At 31.8% G+C, this 24,947-nt stretch overlaps 1 protein-coding gene across 1 annotated transcript in view; it reads right to left on the bottom strand.

Annotated features, from left to right (window-relative positions):
* LOC143240971 (sodium/hydrogen exchanger 8-like) overlaps nucleotides 1-24,947 on the bottom strand; it is a 49,877-nt gene that overhangs the window by 21,778 nt on the left and 3,152 nt on the right. The window contains exons 3-8 of the mRNA XM_076484316.1: nucleotides 24,680-24,796; nucleotides 24,460-24,542; nucleotides 23,709-23,820; nucleotides 12,453-12,595; nucleotides 10,082-10,159; nucleotides 2,047-2,190 (exon numbers count right to left, since the gene is read on the bottom strand). Of these exons, the coding sequence (XP_076340431.1) occupies nucleotides 2,047-2,190; nucleotides 10,082-10,159; nucleotides 12,453-12,595; nucleotides 23,709-23,820; nucleotides 24,460-24,542; nucleotides 24,680-24,796 (677 nt within the window). The remainder of the gene's footprint in view (nucleotides 1-2,046; nucleotides 2,191-10,081; nucleotides 10,160-12,452; nucleotides 12,596-23,708; nucleotides 23,821-24,459; nucleotides 24,543-24,679; nucleotides 24,797-24,947) is intronic.

Here is a 24,947-nt window from a genome sequence, read left to right as displayed (position 1 = left end):
CAACATCAACAGTTTATTTCTATTTTTACTCAAATGTTGATGTGTACACTGGGTCTGCAAGGAATTCAAAACGTGTCATCCAATATCACAGGTTTCCACAATTGCAAAGCTGGTGCCAAGAGGGCATGAGACGTCTCCTGTGAACATTTCTCACTGTTCCCGGGTTGGAGAAAATAAGTTGTTGCTACATTTCTCAATAATGATAATAATTAGATACATATTTATTGATTATGGGTTAGCATTAAAGTTTAAAGAATCAAGAGATGGCACACTGCATGTAAAGTGACAGCAAAACGTTTTCACATACCACAGGTTCACCATCACTGCTCTAGTGACTTGGCATAACATTTTGATAACATTTTGTGTGTTTCTCAGTGGTTTTTGAAATAGTTTTTTTCTGATGTAATTAAGTGATTCACAGCTTGGTTCACATTGAATATTGACAGATAATGGTGTGAAGATGTTGTTGTAATTATGAGATACAGGATGGCTAACTTTGAGGGAAGGAATAGGGAAGTTACTATGTTCTTCAGGGTGTGAAGTGCATTGCTAGTCATTCTGAGAACTTACACTAACAGATGAAAGCCAGTATTCTAACCAAAGTATTTCTACATGAGACTAATTAACAAATGAAGACTTTATTGAACATACTAACCAAAAAAGAAGAAGTGTTTTAAAGTCTTAAATTGAATAACAATATCAAGGAGGGAACTATTGTTATTCTTAACAAAGATGACTATATCACAGAAGGTAACTAGCAACTAAAGAACATTAAATACTATGAAACACTCTCACATGATCCTACCACTCTGTTTATTAAGATACTAACTAAAAAGCTTAAAAAACTTCTTCAAATCAATAAAATTAACAAAGAAATCTTTCAGTATTTGATACCCAGACAAGCTTCTCCTGATAGATTTTATTTCTTACTCAAAATAAACAAACCAGAAAATCATGTCTGACCTATAATTTCTCATATAAACAAAGCTACTGAAAAGCTGTTTGCTTTTATTGACCAACACATAAAATGTATTCCCTGTACCTTACCCTTCTACATGAAGGATACTACCTACTTTCTTAACATCATAGAAGATATCAATACTGATGGACTATTACTACCCAACAGTCTTTTTTACGAGATAGATGTTTCTTCCCTTTCTACCAATGTTCCACATGATGAAAGACTAGAAACACTAAAATCCATTTTAAATATTTCTTATCCATCAGAATCTCAAACAGTATCTGATTTTGACAGCCTGGTTTTAAATCTGTAAATTTTACATTTGCTTTGAATAATAGAATTACAATCCCAAAGCTAATGTTTGTTGCTATCAAGTGTCACTTTCTTACTTGCTGTGGTTTGTTGGTGTGTATTGAAAAATGTCATGATACCTGACAATAAACTCTTTTTATTTTACTTAAACACTTAAGTATAGTTTTAAATTTACATATATTTAGCTATTTCTAAGGTAAATATCTCAAATACCTTTTCACATACACTATTGCAATTAGTTGTACTGTACAAGAAATCAGACACTTACAACGGTACACAGAGAAATAGACATTTCTTAGAAAACCACGACACCACTAAACCCCCTTTATATATATATATATATATCATTCAACTACATTACCATTCCCAGTTTGCCACTGAAGAAAAAAGGTCTACCTTTCTGAAGCTCTTGAGTTATAGGATTTTCTTTCATTTTTATCATGACTTCTTGAATCTACATGTTTTTCTGACATCATGAACATACTTTGCAAAACAACGATACACAAGTAGTTAAACCCAGGGGCAATTTTCATTGCAGAAGTGGAGATAATTTATCTTTTTATGAGTACATGTAACCTTGGGACATTTAAACTTTCCAGAATAACATGAAGCAATAATGTTAAAAATCTTGAAACAACCAATGCACCAATCTTTTTAAAGACTCATGAATTAAAGTAAATGATTTAATGAAACTACTTTGTGAATGCATAAAAAAGTATAGTCTGAGTGCTATGGTAAAGACATAATAAGATAAGAGGTGAGTGAGAACTAACCTGATGAGTGAATCTTCTTGTAAAAAAAGGAATGAGATACTTGACATCTAATCGAATAAAACCTTTCAGATTTGATTTCATGAAATTTACTTCATATTCTTCTTCCGTCAGTTCTGACAGATGCTCAGCATCAATTGTTTGTCCCTAAGTATACAAAAAAAAACATGATGAGTTGCAGTTAAAAAGTACTGAGAGTTAGAGAACAATTTTAAATTATAACATCAATAAATTTAATTTTAACCATGAAGTTACATTTTAATAACCATAAATGTAAAACATTTAATTATCAAATAATTCAAATTTGCCACTTACCACTAAGTGCATACACAATTCTACAATTCAGAATAAAATTCCAGTAAATTGAAATCTTTTTTAATTACTTTTATAGAAAACTGGCAGTGAATTTATTCAATATATTATAATATCTCTACACCTGAAAGGCCAAACATGTATAATGTTCTGCAGATTACAAGTTGAATGCCTTTACTACCAGGCTATGCTAGGTCAGGCATTTGGTATTTTACACTTTTTTTTTAGAATCATGTAAAAACAAATTGTTCTCTCAATTCTTAGATAATTCTAAATTTGTAAAAACAATTCTGAGAGAAAGATGGAAAATGAAAGTTCCTTTGATAAATGTGCATTAAATCACTAATATTCAGTCATGATTTACTGTATTTTTTAAAAGATAGTTTTTTTTTAAAAATCAATAACTATCATGATATATAATTCTAGATACATATATGCTATTTTGCTCTTGTACTGGCAATTTCTTTGTTCCAGACAAGTAGCTGTCATATGAAAAAATTACTGAACAATTAATATGTCATTATTACATTGTGTTATACAATCCTCTAATGGCATACAGTTAGAATTTTAAATTTTAATCACATGTGAATACTTATCAAATTTAAAAATGAACTGTGGGAAAAACATAGTAACAGCCAACAAGTGTAAAGCTTTCAGCTTCAATGAATTTGACTAAATTTGTCATACTCTGAAGCCAGTTTTCCTTGAGAATGGACGTGTAATCTTACATATTGATACATCAGAAGGATCACTGAAAGTGATATGACTTATTTTTTCTACTTCATGAACTTTGGTTAGAGTTTTATATTTTAAACCAAGAAGGTGGAGCAAAGTTAGTTTTCTAACTGTTAAAAGTCAGAACTGTGCTCTGTAGTCTCATTAAACCTTGCTTTAGCTGAAACATTTGGTATCTCACATCATGTAAATATACTGTGCTCTTGTCACTGAACTGTTGATACTTACTTATTTTCTTCTGATTGCTTCACAGATTACAAATCTTTCAAGCACTTTTAGGCTTAAATAAAACACATGTATAAATGAATTAATTTTTCAATAAAATCCACCAACTAACCAACCAACCAACACTAGCAATATACAATGAAATACACAATACATAAAACTAAGACTTTGGTTTTTGTGTAAATTAAGTTTATTTTTGGAAATAAAGCTTTTGTTGTTAATCAGACAGATCTTCTCAGTCTGGTTTACAGCACCTCTGATATTCTCAGACACAACACAATATGTCTAATACCACGAAGTAGAGTATAAGCCTGAATGAACATAATTGGTTTTGCATAAGATGCACTGACATTATCTTATGGAAAATCAATTACATTCATTCAAGTGTTGTGGAGAACCTAACACTTCATGGAACTGATCTTGGCTAATGCCAGGTAGGTATACAGAAAAAAATATCATTTTAATTTTGCCACAAGAAATTCACTGCCAGTGAAGGTAGGTCATAAAGTAGAGAATATCAGAGTAGAAAAAGATGGATGTCAAATATGGTGATGGCATAGATAAATTGCATAACCATGTACTGGATACTTTCTGGAAATAAGTTGATGATAAAGATAAAAAGATAATGAATAGTGAAAAACCACAGTAAGCATAACAAACTGTTAGCACTAAGATATTAAAGAAATTATTTTTGACACATGCATGTGTCCTTTTCAGTCTCACATTTTCTTCTGGCAGAAAAAAAAAACTTATCAATATACATCTATGTGATCCCTGAGCTTGGATTATTCTTATGAATACAAGAGGTCAAGAAATTGTGAAGTTAAAAGTGACCTTAAGAGGTACTTAAATAAGACAGGCTTTTGATTAAGCAATTTCAATGATTCTTCTTTCTATGTAGTCACCATTTTTGTATAAATTTCTTGTGGATTTCGAATCAATTTGATGGCCAGAATCTCTCATATGAAAAAAGTGGCATTGTTTTGGTTTCTATATTTTATTTCTTTTCTATGCTTGGAAACTCTTGTGTCAACATTTCTTCTGTGTAATCTTCCTCAAAGGATTGGCATGGGATAATATAAATGCCTTGCTTTTTATCTTCAGGTGTTTTTCTGTTTGCAGTTAGGTTATTTTTAATTTTGGATATTTGTATATGATGCTGAAGTTATTCTTCCTCAATATTTTCTGAAGTGAAGGATGGTGACAGGTGAAAGACAGTAGTCTGATGAGAAAGAAACAGCTACATAATGTAGACAATGGAAGATTAATGTATGAGGTATAGTCACAGTCCTCAACAAAAACGTATCTCCAACATATGACAAGGGTGAAATGCAGATAAAAGGGAAGATGCCTTATCAGAATGAAGACACTATGAACTGATTACAGGAAAAGAAGACAAGGAAGAAAAGCCAATCAAATCAAAAACTGAAATGAAAGGGTAGGAAAGGAAGAAGATAGTTACAAACAGAAGTATTGTGTCACAGAATGAAACAGCAGGAAAGGGAACCAATGGAAAGAAACATTGAAGGCAGTGAATAAACCTGCAGCATGTATGGGATGTAGAAGGCCATATAGGTGAGAGATAGAAGGAAATGAAAGCAAACAAAAGCAAGAACGTGCCACATGACAAAATGGTGGATTGAAAAAAAAATCTGATTTAGAACAAACAAAGAAGAGATCCAGCTGAAGCAGTCAAGAAAACCCAGATCTGTGTTAGCCTGGATGGAGCTATCAGAAAAACATAACACAGAGTGGCAAAGATGAACAAAATCAACCTGAAAATATGATGAATGGGGTGAGAAATAAAGTTATTGACAGCTTCCAATCCTGTCTAAATGCATCAACAGCTAAAGCTAGTTGATGAGGAAATGGAGACAAAGACAAAGATATCCAAAAGATGTTTGAAGATAAAGAAACTGATAATCATCTGCACATTGAGCAAACCTAAGACAGCAAATTATAGATCTTAGGCATCCTCAGTCCTGGAGAATGACCTCACAGATACCTCACATGATGCTAAAGTCACAGAAGTAAGACCCTCCTAAAAAAAAAAACAACAAACAACAATAAAATAGACTAGTGGAGAAAAAGAACCATTTATAAGTCATGATTAGAAGTGGAACAGAAATGAATGTGGTATAAGACAGTGTAGTGCTTCAGAAAATTCCAAAAGCAAAAAAGCCATTTGTGTAAAGAAAGAATAAAAGATTGCAATCAGCCAAATTGCATAGTAAAGAAGAGGAAGATGTTACCCCAGATCCACAAGAAATAGGTTGAACACCTCATAAAGGAGGTGTATAACAGTTAATAACAATAGAAGAGGAAACAGTGAAATGTGAAGGCTAGAAAACATATGCAAGGAGAAAGGAATACAGGATTTACAGATTCTCTCTCTCCTACAGGCAACAGAGACCTGAAGTGCTTAGAAGCAGGAAGACAAAAAACAAATTTGCTTATTAAAAGCTATGGTAAAGTGAACCAAAGCCCATGAAGGATGACGCATGTCAACATCATCTCTCAAAAAAGACACAAAAATGTCTGGAAAAGGTGGGGAAAAACATGTATAAAATAAAAGCTGAGGTAATCCTAGTAGTATTTGCAACAGAGGTCTGGAAAGACCAAGTCATAATCAAGTGGAGGAAAAATGTCAAAATAGACATCATCCCATAACAAGTATGGTAGTTTGAGGAGGTAGACAAGCAATACTGAGAGAAGGTTGGGTAGACTCAGGCAGATACAGCTGACTATAACAACAGATATAACTACTTAGATGTATAAAGGAAATAAGTACCCAAATTCATAATTAGATTGATGATTGAGGTGGCCACAGAATATATTCAACTAAAATACTTGAAAGAAGTGAATATGCAATCAAAATTGTGGGTAGAACGTGGGGGAAAATAGTTCAAGCAGCTATAAAATATCAAATATTAAGAGATGAGTTACAAAAGATTTAGAAGTATCAAATATAACAGTACACAAAAGAAATGTACAAATTATACGAACATAAAAGAGCAGTATAGATGTAGGTTTCATTACAAGCTAATTTTAAAGAAAAATCATAAAACCATCAAAATTTGCAAAGAAATATTCACAGAAATCTCATGTTGAAATTTTCTGGTTCAATGAGACTAAAATAGAATTTCCCCCTCAAAGTGGACCAACGTATGTTTCAATAAAAGAAAGGAAAGACTTCAGTAAAGAACATCTTCTATTTACTGTAAAATGCAAAAGTAGCTTGACATATTTAAGGACTGAAAAATGAAAAGAGGTTGATCAAGCCATAATTTGAACTTTCAGTAACACATAAATCTGTGGGAAGACATAAAGAAACAATCTGTCCAACTCTGATTGAGTGAATCTATCACTAGCATTCAAGAATGAGGTATTGGAAACCAAAATGTTGGCAGTCAAACATCTCAATGAACTGAAAATTAGTCAACCATTGATGTCCTGAAACAAAAACAAATCCAATAGAAAACTTGCAGTGTGGCATCTGTTCAATAGGGAAAATCAAGCTGGGTTAAGACAAATGATCTGCTATCAATTTTATCACCCCCTGAACATGGTAAGCCAGTAGGGCTGATATGATGGAATTTAGTCCAATAGACATTCCAATGTTCAAAAACAAAGAAATTGGGGCCAATTACTTCCTTAATTGTCAGAATGAAGCCTGACAATTTTTACACTTAATAATTTCAGACCTTGAGACATTGCTCTTTGAAAAGGAAGAATTTTTAAAACACTAATGTGGAAAAAAAGCCTTGTTGTCTGTCCATTGACCTTGGACTGTTGAGATATGCACCTCATCCATTAGGTGAGGGATCTGCAAAGAGGTAGATTTCATGATGGACCAGTAGTACAGAGACACTTTGTTGTATTTCTTTAATCTAACCACCACACAAGATCAAAGATAATGATCCTATACAAGGAAACTGGGTGATTCAGAGGATTGCTGTTTGTGATCCACTGGCTGTATAGAGATTAATGAAGGAACATCATATGCATTCATCCCAAAAGAATGAGAGATTCATGTGGTACCCACATCCCCAAAAGAGAAAGAGCCATCTTTGCAGTGGAAGAAAATGACACAAGCAAGAATTTGACTGTCTGTTCCACAGAATGGAGCCAGATGGGAGTTGACTATGTCCGACTGAGATATGTGTTGGAAAAGATGTCCAGATAGATAATATATTGTGTTGGAGTGAGGTTAGAATTCTCAGCTATGGCAATAAAGCCTGCCTTCATGAGTTCTGACAGGAGAATCTGGGTATGACAATCTGCCAACTGACAAGATGGTGCTAGCAGTAACCAGTCATCCATATAAATGTACGTACAGGTCTACGAAATGAAAGTGAAAAAAAAACAATTTGTATGATTGTACAGAGCATGTTTTAGTTAGAAGGGCAGATTCTTGAACTGCAGTAACTGATCCTTGTGCCAAAAATGCAAATAGTGGCAGAAGGACTCTGCTATGGGAATATGTAGATAAATGCTGGAGCATCAGACTTAGTTATTCACAGTCCTGGCATACAAATTCCAATGTAGAGTGAAGAATGACTCTATTGTGAACCTGGGAGGATCTAAGAATTGAGTGAGATAAAAAAGATTGATTATCAGATGTCAATTTTCAATCTTCTTGGGCAAAACAAACAGATGGGAATAAAACCCTAGAAAAAACTCAGTTGATTTTCCATTGCCTCCTTGAACAACAAGTCTCTGAAGCCTTAGAACAAAGTTCAGAAATCTGAGGATCTGCAGGAGGTGGAAACACTAAAGACTTGGAAGGGGAAGAGATAATGGAAGTGGAGATATGAACTGAATGGCCAATCCTGATACAAGAACTTCAAGCACCCATGAATGCATGGTAAAAGTGTTCTATACAATCAGAAATTCTCACAGCCAAGCACTCACAAACCCCACAGGTATTGCATAATTACCACTGCTACCGCAGCATTTCAACTGAGCAAAGAATCCTTTTGGATACAGGCCAGATATATTCAGAGTATAAATGGACTAAGGGACTGATGTTGGCTATCCCTTCACATAACTAAACAGTAAACTTCCCTGCATGACCATAATATCAGAGGATGGAGGAAAAAGTAAGTGTTCACCTTCAGAACTTTCCACCACCAAGGAAAGTGCATACTCAAAAGCAACTGGAGAAAAACTCAAAACATCACACACCTAACTGACCAACTGTAGAAGAGGCAGCTGATCAAAATTGGCCTCATGAGAAATTGATCTAGTAAATGAAAGACACCAGAAAAACTGAATGTCCAAAACTGTCCATAAATGCAACCTCATGACCTTTCAGAGAAACATTACTGGACTGAATACAAACATCTGTTTCCAACTGTGAATAAAGTCAAGAATAGCCTCAACTGCCTTTTAAACCTTGTCTAACTACTATTCATGCCGTTGCAAGTTGTAAATCCTTTGGAGAACATGGGACTTGTTATTATTTATTTTGTGTAATTTAACCTTAACTACTCTAAAGATATTCCTATTTTTACATTTGGTTACTTTTATAATAATGAATAAAGAATACACATGAATAACAAGAATAAAGAACTTACCTGGACCTTTTTGCTGTTGACTGTTAATTTAACCCTACTTTTTATATTAATGGTAGTAATACACTAAATCATTTTTATTTAATTAAATAATGTACCAAAGAACGTAAAATAATAACAAGAAATAGCAGAGAACATCCATTACAATTTTTGTGACAAGAATCATCACAAATTCACTCAAGTTAGTTAATGTTTCTTATGGAATTGAACTTTGTACTAAATGAGAAATTAATAATTTTTTGTTCAGAGAGAAATGTAATATATCACATCATGAGACAGATTAAAAACCTTGGCTTCATATTGGTTATAAATAATACAGTATTAAACATAGGAAAAGCTATTAACAAATACTGAAAGACAGGATGTGAATGTTGGGTGTGGCAAGAGGGATCTGATTTGCTGTTCAATGGCTTTGCAACCAAACAAGATTGAATGATATAACATCTGAGTAACGATGATTTTATAGTAATTTATGTTAAACTTTGTACTCATTGCAGGGATGGTGAATATATTGCAGAAGAGGGAAGATATAAAGAAAAAATGTAACATTTCTCCCATTAAGGGAAATTCAGGATTTTTCTAAACATTGTCTTATACAATTAAGAACTTAACTAATTTAGTGAGGTTTAAAAATAAATGTTCTTCAGGTAGTCTGCTGATAACAGCAGAAGTTTGTAAAGTTATATTTCAAACCTTGTCTTTATCAATAAATACTGTTAGGATTTTCCTTTACAAAAATTAAATCCATAGTTGCAGAAACCATGTTTCAATTTTGTATTTTGACCTTTTCACTGTTCAAAAAGTTTGAAACTCTGAAGCTTGAAGGAAGTGTATAACCGATGAGGGTCTAGCTTCTCATTTGGTTATGGTTGAGTCTCTTCTGTAAAATGCTGAGAATGCACCTACTCTGTGATGTTAGTTATGGAAGGTACTGTGATAGTACTAAGAAAAATTAAGAATCAAAAAGTACAACAGAGTCAAAAATAACAACACTGTTAATTTCATCTTTTTTTTTTCAACAATAGTATTAGTATATTATTACATAATTAACTCTAGTGAACACTAAGAACTGTTTGCAAATACTGAGTCTAATAATTAACAGCAACTCTTACCCAAAATTTAAAAAATGTCATACTCAAATAAAAAGATAAAGAAAACATTACAGTCAAAACAAGAATTAGCACGCTTACCATTTCTTTAGTTTTACTCAGAGAAATTTCTTTTTCCTGGCCTCTTCTTTTTCTATTCTTTCTTTCAGCTTTCAAAAACTAAAACATGAAACACACAGTCATTTAACTGGACATTGAATAGCTCAGTAATCTTTAAAAGAATAAAACATTTCATACACCAGAAACCTTTTCTTCTAATTCCAAAGCACAGAAATAGTTGTGCCTAAAAACTAGGAAATAAACTATATTTTTTTCATAACATTAGCATCATAAGAAATCCATAAAATAATACTTTATAGACAATCTAGCACACATTAAAATAAATTACTATTTTCCAAAAGTTTAGTTTACTCTCACAGAACCTTTATCAGAGTTTTCACCATGCTTTTTGAGACATGACTAAAAACCATATACAGTAAAACCTGTCTATGCTGAAAACTGCATAAGGTGAAAACCTATACAAGCTGGAAATATCAAAATTTTGAAGCATTATCTTAATATTTCTCTTATAAAAGGTTCTCTTTATGGTGGAACTTGTGCAACATAGACAGAAAAATATCTTTTACCTACCTCATCTAACAATAAGTAGGATTAGAACCTGACTAAGGCAGAAAAAATGTTTTTGATTAAATATTAATAAATAATTTGTTTAAATATCAATAAATAATTTGTTTAAATATTAATAAATTCTTGGACATTTTGTTACAGTAAGTATTGGTTAAATATATTCTGTTCTTTTTTTCTGCCACCATTATTCTGGAGGTCGCTATATTTTTTTCATAACATTAGCATCATAAGAAATTCATAAAATAATACTCATAAGAATGATTGACTATTCTTTTGGTCACATTTGCTGATGGAAAATTAGAGAAACCATGGGTAATACGTAAAAGTGAAAATCCGCATTGTTTCAAAAATTTAAGGAAGAATCAACTTCCTGTGGAATGGAAAGAGAATAATAAATCATGGATAACAAGTGTTGTATTTGAGGAATTTTTGAACAAATTCAACAAAAGAATGGAACAAGAAAATAGGAATATTCTATTTTTTCTAGAAAATGCAACTTGTCACCCAAAAGTTCACCTTTTAAATGTTTCTTTAATCTTTCTACCTCCATGTATAACATCAGTTCTATAGCCACGAGATTATAATGGAATTATATAGTGTATAAAATTAAAATACAAAAAATTTGATGCTTCAGCACATTATTGCAAACATGGATGACTGAAATGACCATGAAAATTGACGTGTTAGATGCATTTGCATTTTTAAGTCATTTCATCAAATGCGTAAAAGATGAATGTGTTTATATAAAGTGCTTTTGATACTGTGGATTTATTCTTGATAATGGTGGAAACTGTGGAGAAGTTGTTTGTTATGACAATTCTAGTGAAATCCAAACGGATTAAGAAGATTGATGCAGATGATTCTGCAAATGTGGAAAGTTTTCTGAAAGTTGACAAGAATGTTCTAGCAGAAACTGATAAAATTGATTTAAAATCTATAATAGAATCACAAGATGCTAACAGTTTGAGAGATTCAGAAGATGAACAAAATGGAAAAGATAGTGAGAAAATAGAAATTACTACTTCATCACAAGTGTTAAATTATATTAACACTATCAAATTGTATGCAAAAATGAAGGGGGAAAATGAACATCATGAAAAGACTGTAGAATTGACATTTTCTTCAAACCACATGAGAAAGCCCATTAAAAAAAATGAAACGGTTGAAATTGGACACTTTCTTCAAATAAATTTGATTAAGATTTTGTGTACTTGTGTATATTTTGAATGGCTATTTTTATTCTTATTCTAATAATTATACCATAAACAGTGTAATAATTTTATTCACAAACTTCTTACTTCCCTTGAGTCAAGCAAGTATAACATTCTGCTCAAAAATTATATATAATTAAGAAAGTGCATGTTCACTGCTTAAGCCAGAAATTTCACTCAGTCCTGTGCAATTCTACCTTAGACAGGTTTCACTGTATATAGTCAAGAAATAAACAAAATATTTATCATACTATTTCAGGGATATATAAATATACAAAAATAAAGACCTATATATGGATTAAAACTGCAGCTCAGTAATATTTGATAATCTTATTACAGAAATAACTTCATTAACTAATTAGTACATCTTAGATCAGCAACTATACATACAATAAAATATTCTTTACATCCACAATATTTAGCCAAAATAATTAGTTTTGTAAGGAATAAATCTCAACAAATTTTCTACAATAGAACATTATAAACAGTGTAGAAACAGTTCTTTCTATAGAACAGACTCTAGTAAATTAATCTTCATTAAGATTGTACCAACAGTAAATTTTCAACCAGCTATCTACAAAATAACAGATTATTATTGTAAAAGAAAAATTCACCTTCATGAGAGGCATTGTGGAACCACCAAGTACTAGGATGGTAAACAACACTATTATTAATGTTGTGGTCACCATCACATGACGTTTTTCATTTTCAAACTCCAAGTGCAGAGCCAAGGCATAGGCAACAGCCCCTCGTAATCCTGTGAACAAACAAAAAATGTATAATTATTTTCCCAATTAACAAATAGAGATATGAATGAATATTTATTGGGACTATCTAGGATCCTTATTCAAAACATTTTTGGTATAATAACATGTACATTTTTACATAGTCTGCTAAATAACATAAATTACTAAATGAGGGAAAAATAAACAGAACTGTTAAAAAGAAAACACTGTAACAGTATACTAACTAGAAAAAGATTATTACTTAATACTACTACTATTCTAAGCATCTTCTACAAAACATTCACAATAATATTGAGTTTTTATCTGAGTGCACAGACAACATGAAACAAAATAGTATCATGGAGAAATATTCCTTTCCATAGAACAAATTCAGGTAAATTAATTTTCACTAAGAACTGTATATTTTTAACCAGCTGCCCATAAAATGGTAATAGTTTATTATTGTATGAAAGAATTATTACTATCTTTATGAAAAGCACTGTAGTACTGCTGACTAACCACTTTATTAGGACACTCCCCCTATCATATCTGTAAAACAATTCATTTATTTAAAAATGTGAAATAGGTTGGTTTAATTAAGCATCAAGTTACTGCTTGCATTATGTAAATGTGACATATCAAGGTTAGCCTGCAAGATAACATATGAGAGAAAGTGTCTCTCAGTCTTTCAAAGGGGCCATGATAATGGGTATTTATCTAGCAGGGGCTGTTAGACACCTGTCATCTGAATATGTAGAGAGTGGCAGTGAAAGAATTCTGTCTGCCACCAAGAAAACCTGAACCTGCCAAATGACAATGAATGACTAAAAAAAATATGTTTAAACAGGGTAGTAATATGCAACAGAAAACAGAATGTTCTTTAATTAACCAACTACTTCAGCATTGACTTAGATTTACCTGTAACATGCAAAGAAAATAAGAAAAAACTATCAAGTAGTAGCCAAAACAAGTCTGAGCATCTCACATATGTATAAAAACAAGTCTTTAATGATGCTCATTGTAAGCATGAATAATTGTTCACCTTCCTATGTACTGAAAACAGAGGGAAAACTGTGTAACATCAGGATGCACTTAACCCTGCTTGTATTGTTCCAACAATGTATTTTGATTCCTCAAGAAAACTGTATTACTTTCAAGATGTTTTTGAGTGTTTCTGTTGATTTTATCTACAACAAAATGTTGCATTTTATTCTGATATACAAGAGCTTTTCCAAGATGATAATGCAACAATCAACTTCACTTATATCATTTACAAATGTTTTAGCAAGCACAACAGTGACATCAGAACCTTTCATGACCAAAATTAACAAATCTCAATCCAAATAAGCATTTTTGAGATGAATCTTAATTCCACATTTGTCACTGCAATATGAAATTTAGTCAATGTTATTAAAACAACTGAGAACCATAAATCAAACTAAGACACCTTTCAGTATCTTTATGGAATTTATAAAACTTTGAATTCTGGCTTGCTATCTAAAACTACACCTCTTTGGGGGGTGGGGGGAAGAGAATCTAGGTAGCTCAGTTTTACTTTTATTTGCTAACCACGAATATTAATTTATGAGCATAGCAAGTTACCTACTTAGAACAAAACTGAAGTTCAACCTAGTACTGTTAGCGATAAAAGCTAAATAAGTATACTTTTTTACATTATTATACACATGTAATGTCACTGCTGCATTCTTACTGAATTTTTGCAAAAAAGAAAGTGTCACCCTACACACTGTACTTTGAAATTTCTGAGGTAAAAAAACAAATGTTTTTAAAAGGAGACAATTAACACTTGCATGATGTGAGTGTATGATCATCTATTTTTTTGTGCTTGAACAAGGGGAGGCTTTGCTCAAAGACATATGAAAACATAGAAAATCATTCCAGACATTTGAAATCTGGACTGAAAATCAAACTTTCAAGTATGCATCTGTCCTGAATAATATATTTTGAACTTAACCTACAAGAAAGAATACTGGTTCATATGTTATTATTTTCCAATACTGAAAATGTATTTCTGATAGGTATTTCTTGCTGTTTTATTTACACATGCCACAAGCTTTCTAATCTCCCTCCTATTGGAATCAAGTGATTTAAACCTGTCTCTCATGTAAATCATTATGCACCACATCATCACTAACAGAAGCATAATACACTTATGTGTATGTTCCTCTAATGAATTATTATTTCATAGTTTGGCAGAAAATGGAAACACCTGAAGTGTGTGGTGAGAAATGGTGGGTAGTAAGAGAAAGGAAGTACTTATCAGAAATACATTTTCATTATAGGAAAATTATAGCTTCCAATATGGTATTTCCCTCTTCTCACAATATTAGCCAGAATCCCACACTGGTTAGAGGGAGGGACTATTGCACGAAAAGAACAACCATACCCCTTAAAAAGCATCCTGAGGATACCTGCATAAATGAGAGAATCAGATAAATAGATCTAAAGATGGAAACTGTACCACTTCTGAGCTAGGTATACTTTTCACCTATATGTGGAATGTGTAAGATATCAGGGTGGAAAATGAGAGTAGCAAATATGAATGGGAGAGAATGTGGTAAGAAAGTGATTCTGACCAGAGATAGATATTGCAACTCAATCCCACAGTGAGAAAAGTGAGTATACAATGATGCACCCCTGACTGTGGAGTGGACCTTATTTGGTAAGTCAGACACCCAAAACTTCTTCTCAGGGTACCAACATTCACACGATGGTAGGATGATGATCATACTGTCTTCACCTCAAATCCAAGAAAAGAAGAACTGAGAGTTACTCCAATGCCTGAGTATGACACAAGGATTAGTTCTAATCTATTGATCCTGAAACATGACATCCAGTATCGAAAGAATGTCTATCACATGTAATCAACTTTCCCAACCATAAAATAGTCCAGGGACATCAAAATTATAATAACATCCCCTTAAGAAAATTGAACAAGGGATAGCCAAGAATAGAACTGGAACAATCCCAATACTACTGCTGCAACCTACAACACAGCAAGGAAGACTAACAACCCAAAATTTATGTGTGAGGACTTACGTTAATTGGCTCACTCTAAATACAAAACCTACCCATGAGTAATAGGTACATATATCCATGTGAAGGGTAGGATGGGAGCTCTCAATCAGAGGGGTGAGCTGCATTGTAATTAGTGATGTAGAGAAAACCCACTTATAGAGAAAAAGATATATGTAAAAACAGCTCGTTTGTGTTAAGAAAATATTTTACGTAGAGGAGCAAACAACGTTTCAACCTTTTTTGGTCATCATCAGGTTCACAAAGAAAGAAAGAAAGAGGTCACTGACCACATGTTTGAAAGGGGTTGTGTAACTAAGTGTCAGAATGTAGAGGACGTGCTTAGATGTTTGAATATATAATTTTATATTACACTGACAAACACCACACCAACATTATTTATAAAATGCAATGTGATAACTGCCACGACTTCTATATTGGAGGAACAAGAAGAAAATGAAAACCAGATTCAAAGAACATAAAAAGTCACCTTCACATGTTTTCAAACACTGCAAGCCAAATAAACACAGCATAACCATAGAAAACACTCAAATACTAAATAAAGAAACAAACATACACAAACACAAAATTAAAGAAGCCTTACTTATACAACAACTTAAGCCCAAAATAAACCAATACAAAGGAACACCTTTATACCTATATTAAAAAAATAATATAATAAATAATAATAATAATAAAATAAATAATATAAAATATATTCCCACATCTAATACCGCCTCTACATTCCGAAACTCAGTTACACAACCCCTTTCAAACATGTGGTCAGCTTCCAGTCAGTGACCTCTTTCTTTCTTTGAACCTGACGATGACCAAAGAAGGTCGAAACGTTGTTTGCTCCTTTACGTAAAAAATTTTCTCAACCCAAACAAGCCATTTTTACATATATATTGAACTGCATTGTGAGATCTTACTCCATTTTAAAGGCATGTATGTATTTCTGTTTCTTAATTTTAAGTGTTTCATTTCATTGTACATTGACGATAATAGCCAGAGTTAGTGATATGGTAGAGAAAATGGAAAATAAAATACATACATTTACCTTAAAGACTTCTGGTATTCATTCAGTAGGTTCTAAAGAATATGAAAGTGAAATGTTAAAACTGTAAAATAAAAAGGAGTATTTTTTACTTAAAATGCAAACCACCCTGCAGGTGAAGTATTCAGGATCCAAGTGCAAATAACTACATTCAATAACAAATTTTTAATAGAAATATGGAAAAAAAATCAAAATTAGGTAATTAATTTTTCTAAAACTACATGGTTTTAGGAAGATTCTTGTCAGATATCAAATAAGTACATTCACTAGTTTCATTTCCGTAAGGAAATTTCATCAAAGTTACATAACCTACTTGCTCTGTAAAGTTGGCCATTATCAAAGGTTCAAAACCTTGGCTTTCTATTGGTTATAAACAGTATAGCATTAATCATCAGAGAAAAATTCTTGCAAATTCAGAAAAAGAGGATGACACAGATGTGCATGACAAATGAAGTCTGATTTTCTATTTTATGGCTCTGTGACCAAACAAGATTGAAGGTAACAAACATTATTGTTTTACCCAAGCAACGACAAAATTAAAATGAGTACTTTGTACTTCTCAAAGGGCTGGCTAATTAATTAGAGAAGAGGGAAAACCTAGAAATCAAATGTCACAGTTCTCATAATAATGGATATCTTGTTATTTTTTTGTTTTTTTTAATATTGCCTTATATTAAGCACTTGAAACTTACACAATACTAAAGTTAGGATCATTAGCTTCATTTTTAAGACAAGTTTATTCAAATACCATAATAATAAGAAAGTAGTTTAAATAAAGTTTGAATGCAACTCACTAAAACCTTTATTGAGCACAGGAAAAGATTATGTGGCAAAAGTTTTAACCATTGTTACCATGGTTGCATGCAAAAGATGCTCAAGTTACATCCATAAATGAGCTATAATTATATCCAGATAGTGAAGCCCTCTTCAGCTTCATCAAAATGAAACTTCATATGTAACAATCTCCACTTTAAGAAGCTTACAGAAGTAAATCTGCTTAGGTTAAATATCAGAGCCTTAATGTAGATGGGCAACATGCATCAGCTCTGGGATATGGGCAGTTTCTTTTATTAATTCATTCCCAAAACCCTTGTAGAATCACCTCAGTCTTAAAGAACACCAACTCATTGTCATACAAAATGTAATTTGCAAGATCACAAAGAAGGCTACAGCTAGAAGGCTTACCTGTCAGACTGAATCATTGCTATTCACATCATTAGGTGGTTATATTGGTGAAAGACAAAACTTGATTAATACTGCTGAATTTGCAGCTTTGAAGTTGATCAGAACACCTTAGCAGTAGCATTAGACTTGGTAAATGCCTATAGTAAAGTCCAGCTGCTCATTCTTGTTGATGAAATGCTCAGAATATACAAAATAGGTCTTAGCTGCAAAAACTACCAGCAGATAATTAAGAGTGTATTACCATCAACAGTATTTTGCCTCAAGAATCACCATTTTTGTCAGATAAGTCTTAGCTGCAATCACTACCAGCTGGCAATCAGATTGTATCACCATCAATACAACTTTGCCTCAAGAATCATCATTTTTGCCAACTCCTTTCAACATCCATATCATAGATCCAGCTCACCTCATAAAAAAAAAAATCTTAACCTATAAAGACCAAAGAAATGAATACAAATGAGGCACACATATAACACTGTATGCTATACTAATTTTAAAAAAGGTTTAAAAGCTTCAGAGATTACAAGAAACATGTTCAGTTAACAAACCTATATGTTGCAGAGGCTCTAGCAAAGGTATAATAAAAAAAGAAGATGCAACCATACCTTAGTAATGATCATAAATCCTGTTAGAAACAGTCATATTCTGTGCACTCAACAACAGATACACAGAAAAGGATAAGTAATCACAATCCTTTCTAGGCACTACCATCCCTCAAGAAGAAACACTGAGGTAGCTGAAAGAAGTGTCTGACACTCAACAATAAGCCACAAATTATGAAATAGCATCTATTCAACCAGTTGTGGATGCAAGCACATAGAAACAGTAAACACTTTCAAGAAAAAAAAATGCAAACACTCCTAGTGAGTCCTGATGATGTCATAAGTAAACAAAACCAGATGTGTAGCTTCTTCCAGGGCAAAATAGGAATCTCACCCAAATTGATATAATACTGATCACCCATGCCTTCAAAACTGTTCATGAGAATCTTAGAAGAAGCTAAAAAAAAACAATTAACTTCAGCAAACTTGTGTGCAAAAGTAAGTAAATTTTGACTTAAATAATTACAAATTCAATTACAGAAACTAATAATAATTATATTTTAGAACAGTGATCTTTTAAGTTAATAGTGAGGTACACATGATCCTCGTGCATTTAAAAATGAGAAATTTATAATTATTTACAGTTTATAAATACATTTCTTTACAATTAACATTTGAGTTAAAAAACAGAAAGTGAAAACAATATGAAAATTAAAACTTACACTGAGGAACTTAAAAAAATTTCAATCATCATAACCATTACAAATGTATCTCAAAATGGCTGGTATGGGTATTATCATTTTTATTGATAAGCAGAGAACAATGTTTTGACCTAACCTAAAGATGACCTAGGAAGGTCGAAACGTTGTTCTCTGCTTATCAATAAAAATGATAATACCCATACCAGCTGTTCTGAGATACATTTTTATTTCAAGTGGGTTTCTTGTCATATAGAACCATTACATTTCTTGAAATGCTCTTTCCATATGTCAACAAATGTTTTGCCTCTTTCAAGAAGGCAAACGTACAAAAGCCATGTTTTCTTATAATGCAAGTTTATGTTTTTTGTAACCCCATAAAACCAAAACATTAGGCAGCATAAATCTGTTTTGTTCCTTTGTTCTTTGATGTATGTGTGGACTACCCTAAATTATAACTGTTGTTCATTAGAATTCATGTTTCCACTTTTCTTCCTTGTTTGTCCATTTCCTTATTTTTTCCACAATGCTCTTCTTCATGAAAAAGATGAATGTAGACAATAATGTGTCAATATTTAAACATTTGCAGAATATTTTCTCTTAGTTTGTTCTGTTGTGGTGCTGGAAACAACTTCAGTTCTTGTTCATACTTATTATCACAACATATGATTTGTACCACAAGCATTTTCATCAACAGACGTACAGTTGTCTTTTTATTACTTGATGCAATACAGTTATCACTACTGAAGTTAACAGTCTGTCTGAATTGTCAATAACACTTACAGCCACCATACACTTGGCCAAAGAACTCATTTTTCTCATTGCAAAATTATCAGAGAAAATATTCAAATAAAGTATGAAACTAGAATAAACTTCAAACTAGAAGTGTAAACCTTTTGTTGATGTGAAAGATGACTCAGTATGATAAATCAGATTTTTGTATATTTCCTGTCATTAAATAATTTCATATTCTTATCTATTATAACTCACAGTGTAAAGAATAAAGCAACAAAACTGGGTGCAATTGCTCATTTTATGTGTACAATGCATGCTAATTAGAGGATTTAATTGTAATGGTAATGGGAATGATAATTTTGTTTTAATTTTTAATGTGAATCAAGTTGTTAAAATCTCTGTAAAGAACAAATTCACAAACCCATAAAAAATTTGATGTATAAACAGTTGAAAATTTGTGAAAAAAACCATTGTAATACTGGGACTAAAACAATGCAAAACATTCTGTTTGAATAAAAACTGGAGAAAAATCTATACAATCACATGTCATGTTTAAAATTTAAATGTAGTGCTCATTGGTGTCTGGGTTACATAAAGGTTCATGGGTTATGTAACATAACACTGACTGTGTCATGTAGGGATGATGTATTATTGATATGGTTTTGAAGCTTAACTGACTGCTGTCCATCTACTTATAAGCTGTAAATCACTTGATGAACACGCAGATCCCATTACACTAACAAATTACATTACCCAAAAGCTACTTTAACTAGTACAAGCAGCTTGTGTGCATACCCCAATAAACATTTTTACTTTATTATTTATATTACTTAATCTAATCTTAACTAACCTAAAAATATCCTTATTTTTACATTCTAGTTGCTTTTATAATTATACATAAAGAATAAAAATGAAAAACAAGAAATAGAACATTAATTTTTTTTCTTGCTCTTGGTTGTCGAAGAGAGTTAACCCCAATTTTTTTATATTTGTCATAGTATTGCAATTAATAATTTTTATTTAAGTAAATAATACTCCAAACAATATAGACTAATAACATCTAAAAAGTAGATATATCCTTTATCTCTCAAAAATTTTTTGGCTTTGTAGCTCTGCAACAACAGTCATTACAAATTCATCCAAACCAGCTGTCAACTATCTAACAGGAACAGTTTGTACTCTCATTTAAGTTGATAATTAACCATTCAGAATATACCATTACATAACACATCAATTTACAAATGAAAACCTTGAGTTTCTATTGGTTATAGGTAATATATAATTAAACATAAGAGTGAACTATTAACAAATTATGAAAGACAGGATGTGACAGGAGGGGTCTGATTTTCTATTCAATAGCTCTGTAACAAACCAAAGTTGAAGAATATAAAAAATGCTGTTTATCTGAGCAATGACAATTTAATAGAGTATTTTGCACTTAATTTCATACTTTTTCAGGGCATGGTGGATAAAACAGGAATGATGACACACTAATAGAAAATGTATTGTGTGTGTCACACTAGAGTAGATTCAAGGTTTTTTAAAAATATTGCCTTGTAGAATTAAAAACTTAAAATTTATACATTATTAAAGTATGGATTATAAGCTAAGATTTTATGTTATTCTAATTGGTATAACATACACAACAAGTAGTTTGATAAAATTTTGAATGTAAGACAACAAAGCTTTGTGTCATGCACAGTAAAAAAAAAGCCAAATACAGGGTTAGTTATTGACAGAAAATACTTAGGCAAAAGAGATAAAAAATGCATGAAATTGAACTTTCATTTCTACTGATGATCAGTTTTCAAAGCAAAAACATGAAGTAAAATGTAAAGTGAAGTAAAATTTAGAAGCTCTTCACTCTGGTACTTCCACAAGCTTATGGCTGATAAAAGAACCAAAAATAAGGCATTGTCAATCATTTACAATGATAATGGTACCACACATAGTACAGAGATTGAGGGTAGAACTTTATGTGCAAATATATAAAATAATGTGATTATGGTGATCACTACAATTTATCAAACTTAGTAACTAAGGTGTATTTAGGCCTAAAACATATAAACCACTGAGCACATTAAGGACACAAACTACCTCTCTGAAATCTTGATTTGAAACAACACAGCAGCCTTTTAACAGATTAAAATGGTTGGGAAAACCACTAGGGGGAAATTCTAAGCTCTTGATTGGTTATTTCATGTTATATACTGAAGTGTATATAAGGGATTGTTTCCAAAAATGGAAAGAGGTTTGATTCAGCACATAAACCATACCTCAGCAACATAAAAAGATATGAGGCTCTTATTTCACATTCGAGCTTACCAATATTGGTAATTTTAGTTCCTAATTCATACAAAACTACAGACTTAGTTTTTGCCATCATAAACATCTAATTTTAACTAGTGTTGCATTCACCATACCAAGTGACTCACTAAAATCTCTATTTAGGTGTGTTATTTTAATATTTACTTTTAAATTAAAAAATTAACTCATATATAACATTAAACTTTGAGTTATAATCTACAATTTGATACCAAACTTTATGACATAAATTCATAACAGCAGTTCAATAAAATTTTGAATGAAATTCAACAAACATTTTGACATGGCCTTTGATCTGACACATTGTAAAAGGGTTAATCATACAAGATAACAAGGACAAAGAATGGATGAACCAAACTGTGGTTAAAAAAATTAAATATGGATTAGCATATCTGGATAGAAAGTAAAACAAAAAAACATCAAAAGAATAAAAAGGGAACAAATACAAAGAGAAAACATACATAAGAAACCTAGTTCAGAAATTATGAAAAAGGCTTAGGTAAATTCAAGACAGCATGGGTATAAGATCAGAAACAAATGGCAAAATCCCTTCTGTCATAGGTGGATGTGTATAAGGTAGAAAAGAAGGGCAGGTCACATGAACTACTTGCCACTCACAGCACAAAAGCTCTCAGTTCTTCTAATAAAGACAAACACAATCCTAGCACCAATGTAGGTGGGAGACTAGTATGAACAATTTTCTCGTTAACTCATGCTAGACAAAGTGGAAGTTGTTGATACTAATAAGTAAATAAAGACCACAATACCTTTGGGTGCAGAAAAATATTTGAAAGTGAAAATACAATAATAATTACTTCAACAACAGGCACTGTCTTTATACATACTTCCATTTTAAAAAAATGCCTATCTACAAAAAGTTCACAAGCAAAAAAAAAAAAAAAGACATGTCACACACAAGAGTGAAATTAAGATGATTATGCTATAGAATATAGAGGAAGTCAGCTGCATTAGAAGGATGTGCTTTATTCCTATTGACAGAGGGTTGTTGCATGCTCTTTGCACCATTCTATGCAGTTATATTGCATATAATTACACAATGTTAGCTGGGAGCCTCAAGGCAAGTGGTGAGCAAAAGTTGTGTATACAGATGGCAGCACAATAGAGGAAACTACAATGTGAAATGTACTGAATTGTGTCAAAAGCTGTAAGTCTGTTTAAATACTGTATCATTTACTAGTTATTTTAAAGAAATGACATATTGCACTATCTATTGTGCACACTGCCAGGAATAAAACCCTGAATTTAATGTTGTAAGTCTGCAGATTTATTGCTGTCCCATTCTGTGATATAAATACTGTAAGTAGGGTGGTATAAGTTAGTGCAGATCATATTGTTTGATAACTTTTTTATAACTAGGAGAATATCAAAGTTCAAGAAATGGATGCATTGGAATTGGATATTTCAAGTGAACATATAGCATTTCAACATTGTTATCAACCAAAAGTTCATCAAATTTTTACACTTAGAAATATTTTAAGTTTTTAGTGAGTTTGACATAAACAATAAAACATTTATTATAATTACTAAGCAATAATGTCATACTGACCACTAAACCACATAATGAACATCGTTTTCTTGGTAATCTTATGTTCTCTGAAGTAATTCATCAGGAAAGATAATGGGAAAATATTAGCTCCTCTGCCAATCAATATCAAAACCTATAAAAATAATTTTTAAAATACTTCAATCACTTGATATATATATGCAAAAAATATCATAAGCACAGACTAACTCACAAAATGCATCTTAAACTAGCAAAATTTATGACACCCTTAAATAAGACTTCCCTATAAAATAAATTGGATCAGTGTAGGACAAAGTTAAAATTAATGTGACTTCTTGTAATTATATTTTTTTGGAGAGGGGTGAAGGGCATGACTGAGAGCAACATTTCTTGTCACTATGTACTGGCTAACTGAACAAAAACATTTTATGTTTTAGAAGGTATCTTAATCATCTCATATGATTTTGAAAATGTTATTTCCAAGGATCATATTATGTTACTGTGATAATTTTAAATATTTAAGAGAAATATCCAAAAAAGTTTTGGACCAAGACTAATGACTAAAAGGCTAATAAGTACTCTTAATGATTCAAGGTTCTGTACAATTGTGTATGCTTTGTTCAAAATATTTGAGCACTTAGTTTTATGTATGAAAATAGGATCCTTAGGTCAACTTCTATTCCATTATTCTAAACTTAGGGAGATTAAATTTTCAAAACATTTTTCTGACATATCAAATAATAAAGAAGAAAAGTAGAAAAAAACATTATTGCTGAGTATCAGATTTATTTACAATGCTCCAAATGACGAGAGATGGCTTCACAATATGGCGGAAACTGAAAATGGCAAGACCCAAGTAGGCAAACACTGAAGTTTCTGAAATAAAGAAAAAAAAACAAAAAATGTGCACATTTTAAAATAGTACTATTTTCATGAGAAAATACAATATTTTCAGCATATTCAATCGTCATAACAACAAAATATGTCACAAAATTACAAAAGCAACAACATACCAGCTATAAACGCAAGAGTTCTCAGTGTTTGCTGCATGGTGATCTGAGTTACAGGAGACAAATTAAAGTGAGTGTAGTGGGACATTACTACTCCATTGAAAAGGATTGCCATTATTCCTGTTCAAAGAAATTACTATATCAAAACAACTTCCTCTTGATTAACCTTTTCAGTAACAACCTGCAAATCCTGTATATCAACAAAACTAAGGACATTAATAATTCTTAAATTAATAATGAACCAAAATGCTCTTATTACTGTCAAGTAACA

The sequence above is a fragment of the Tachypleus tridentatus genome, chromosome 13 (genome assembly GCF_004210375.1).
Source record: "Tachypleus tridentatus isolate NWPU-2018 chromosome 13, ASM421037v1, whole genome shotgun sequence".
NCBI lineage: Eukaryota > Metazoa > Arthropoda > Merostomata > Xiphosura > Limulidae > Tachypleus > Tachypleus tridentatus.
This window is presented reverse-complemented; position numbering and strand designations above follow the sequence as displayed.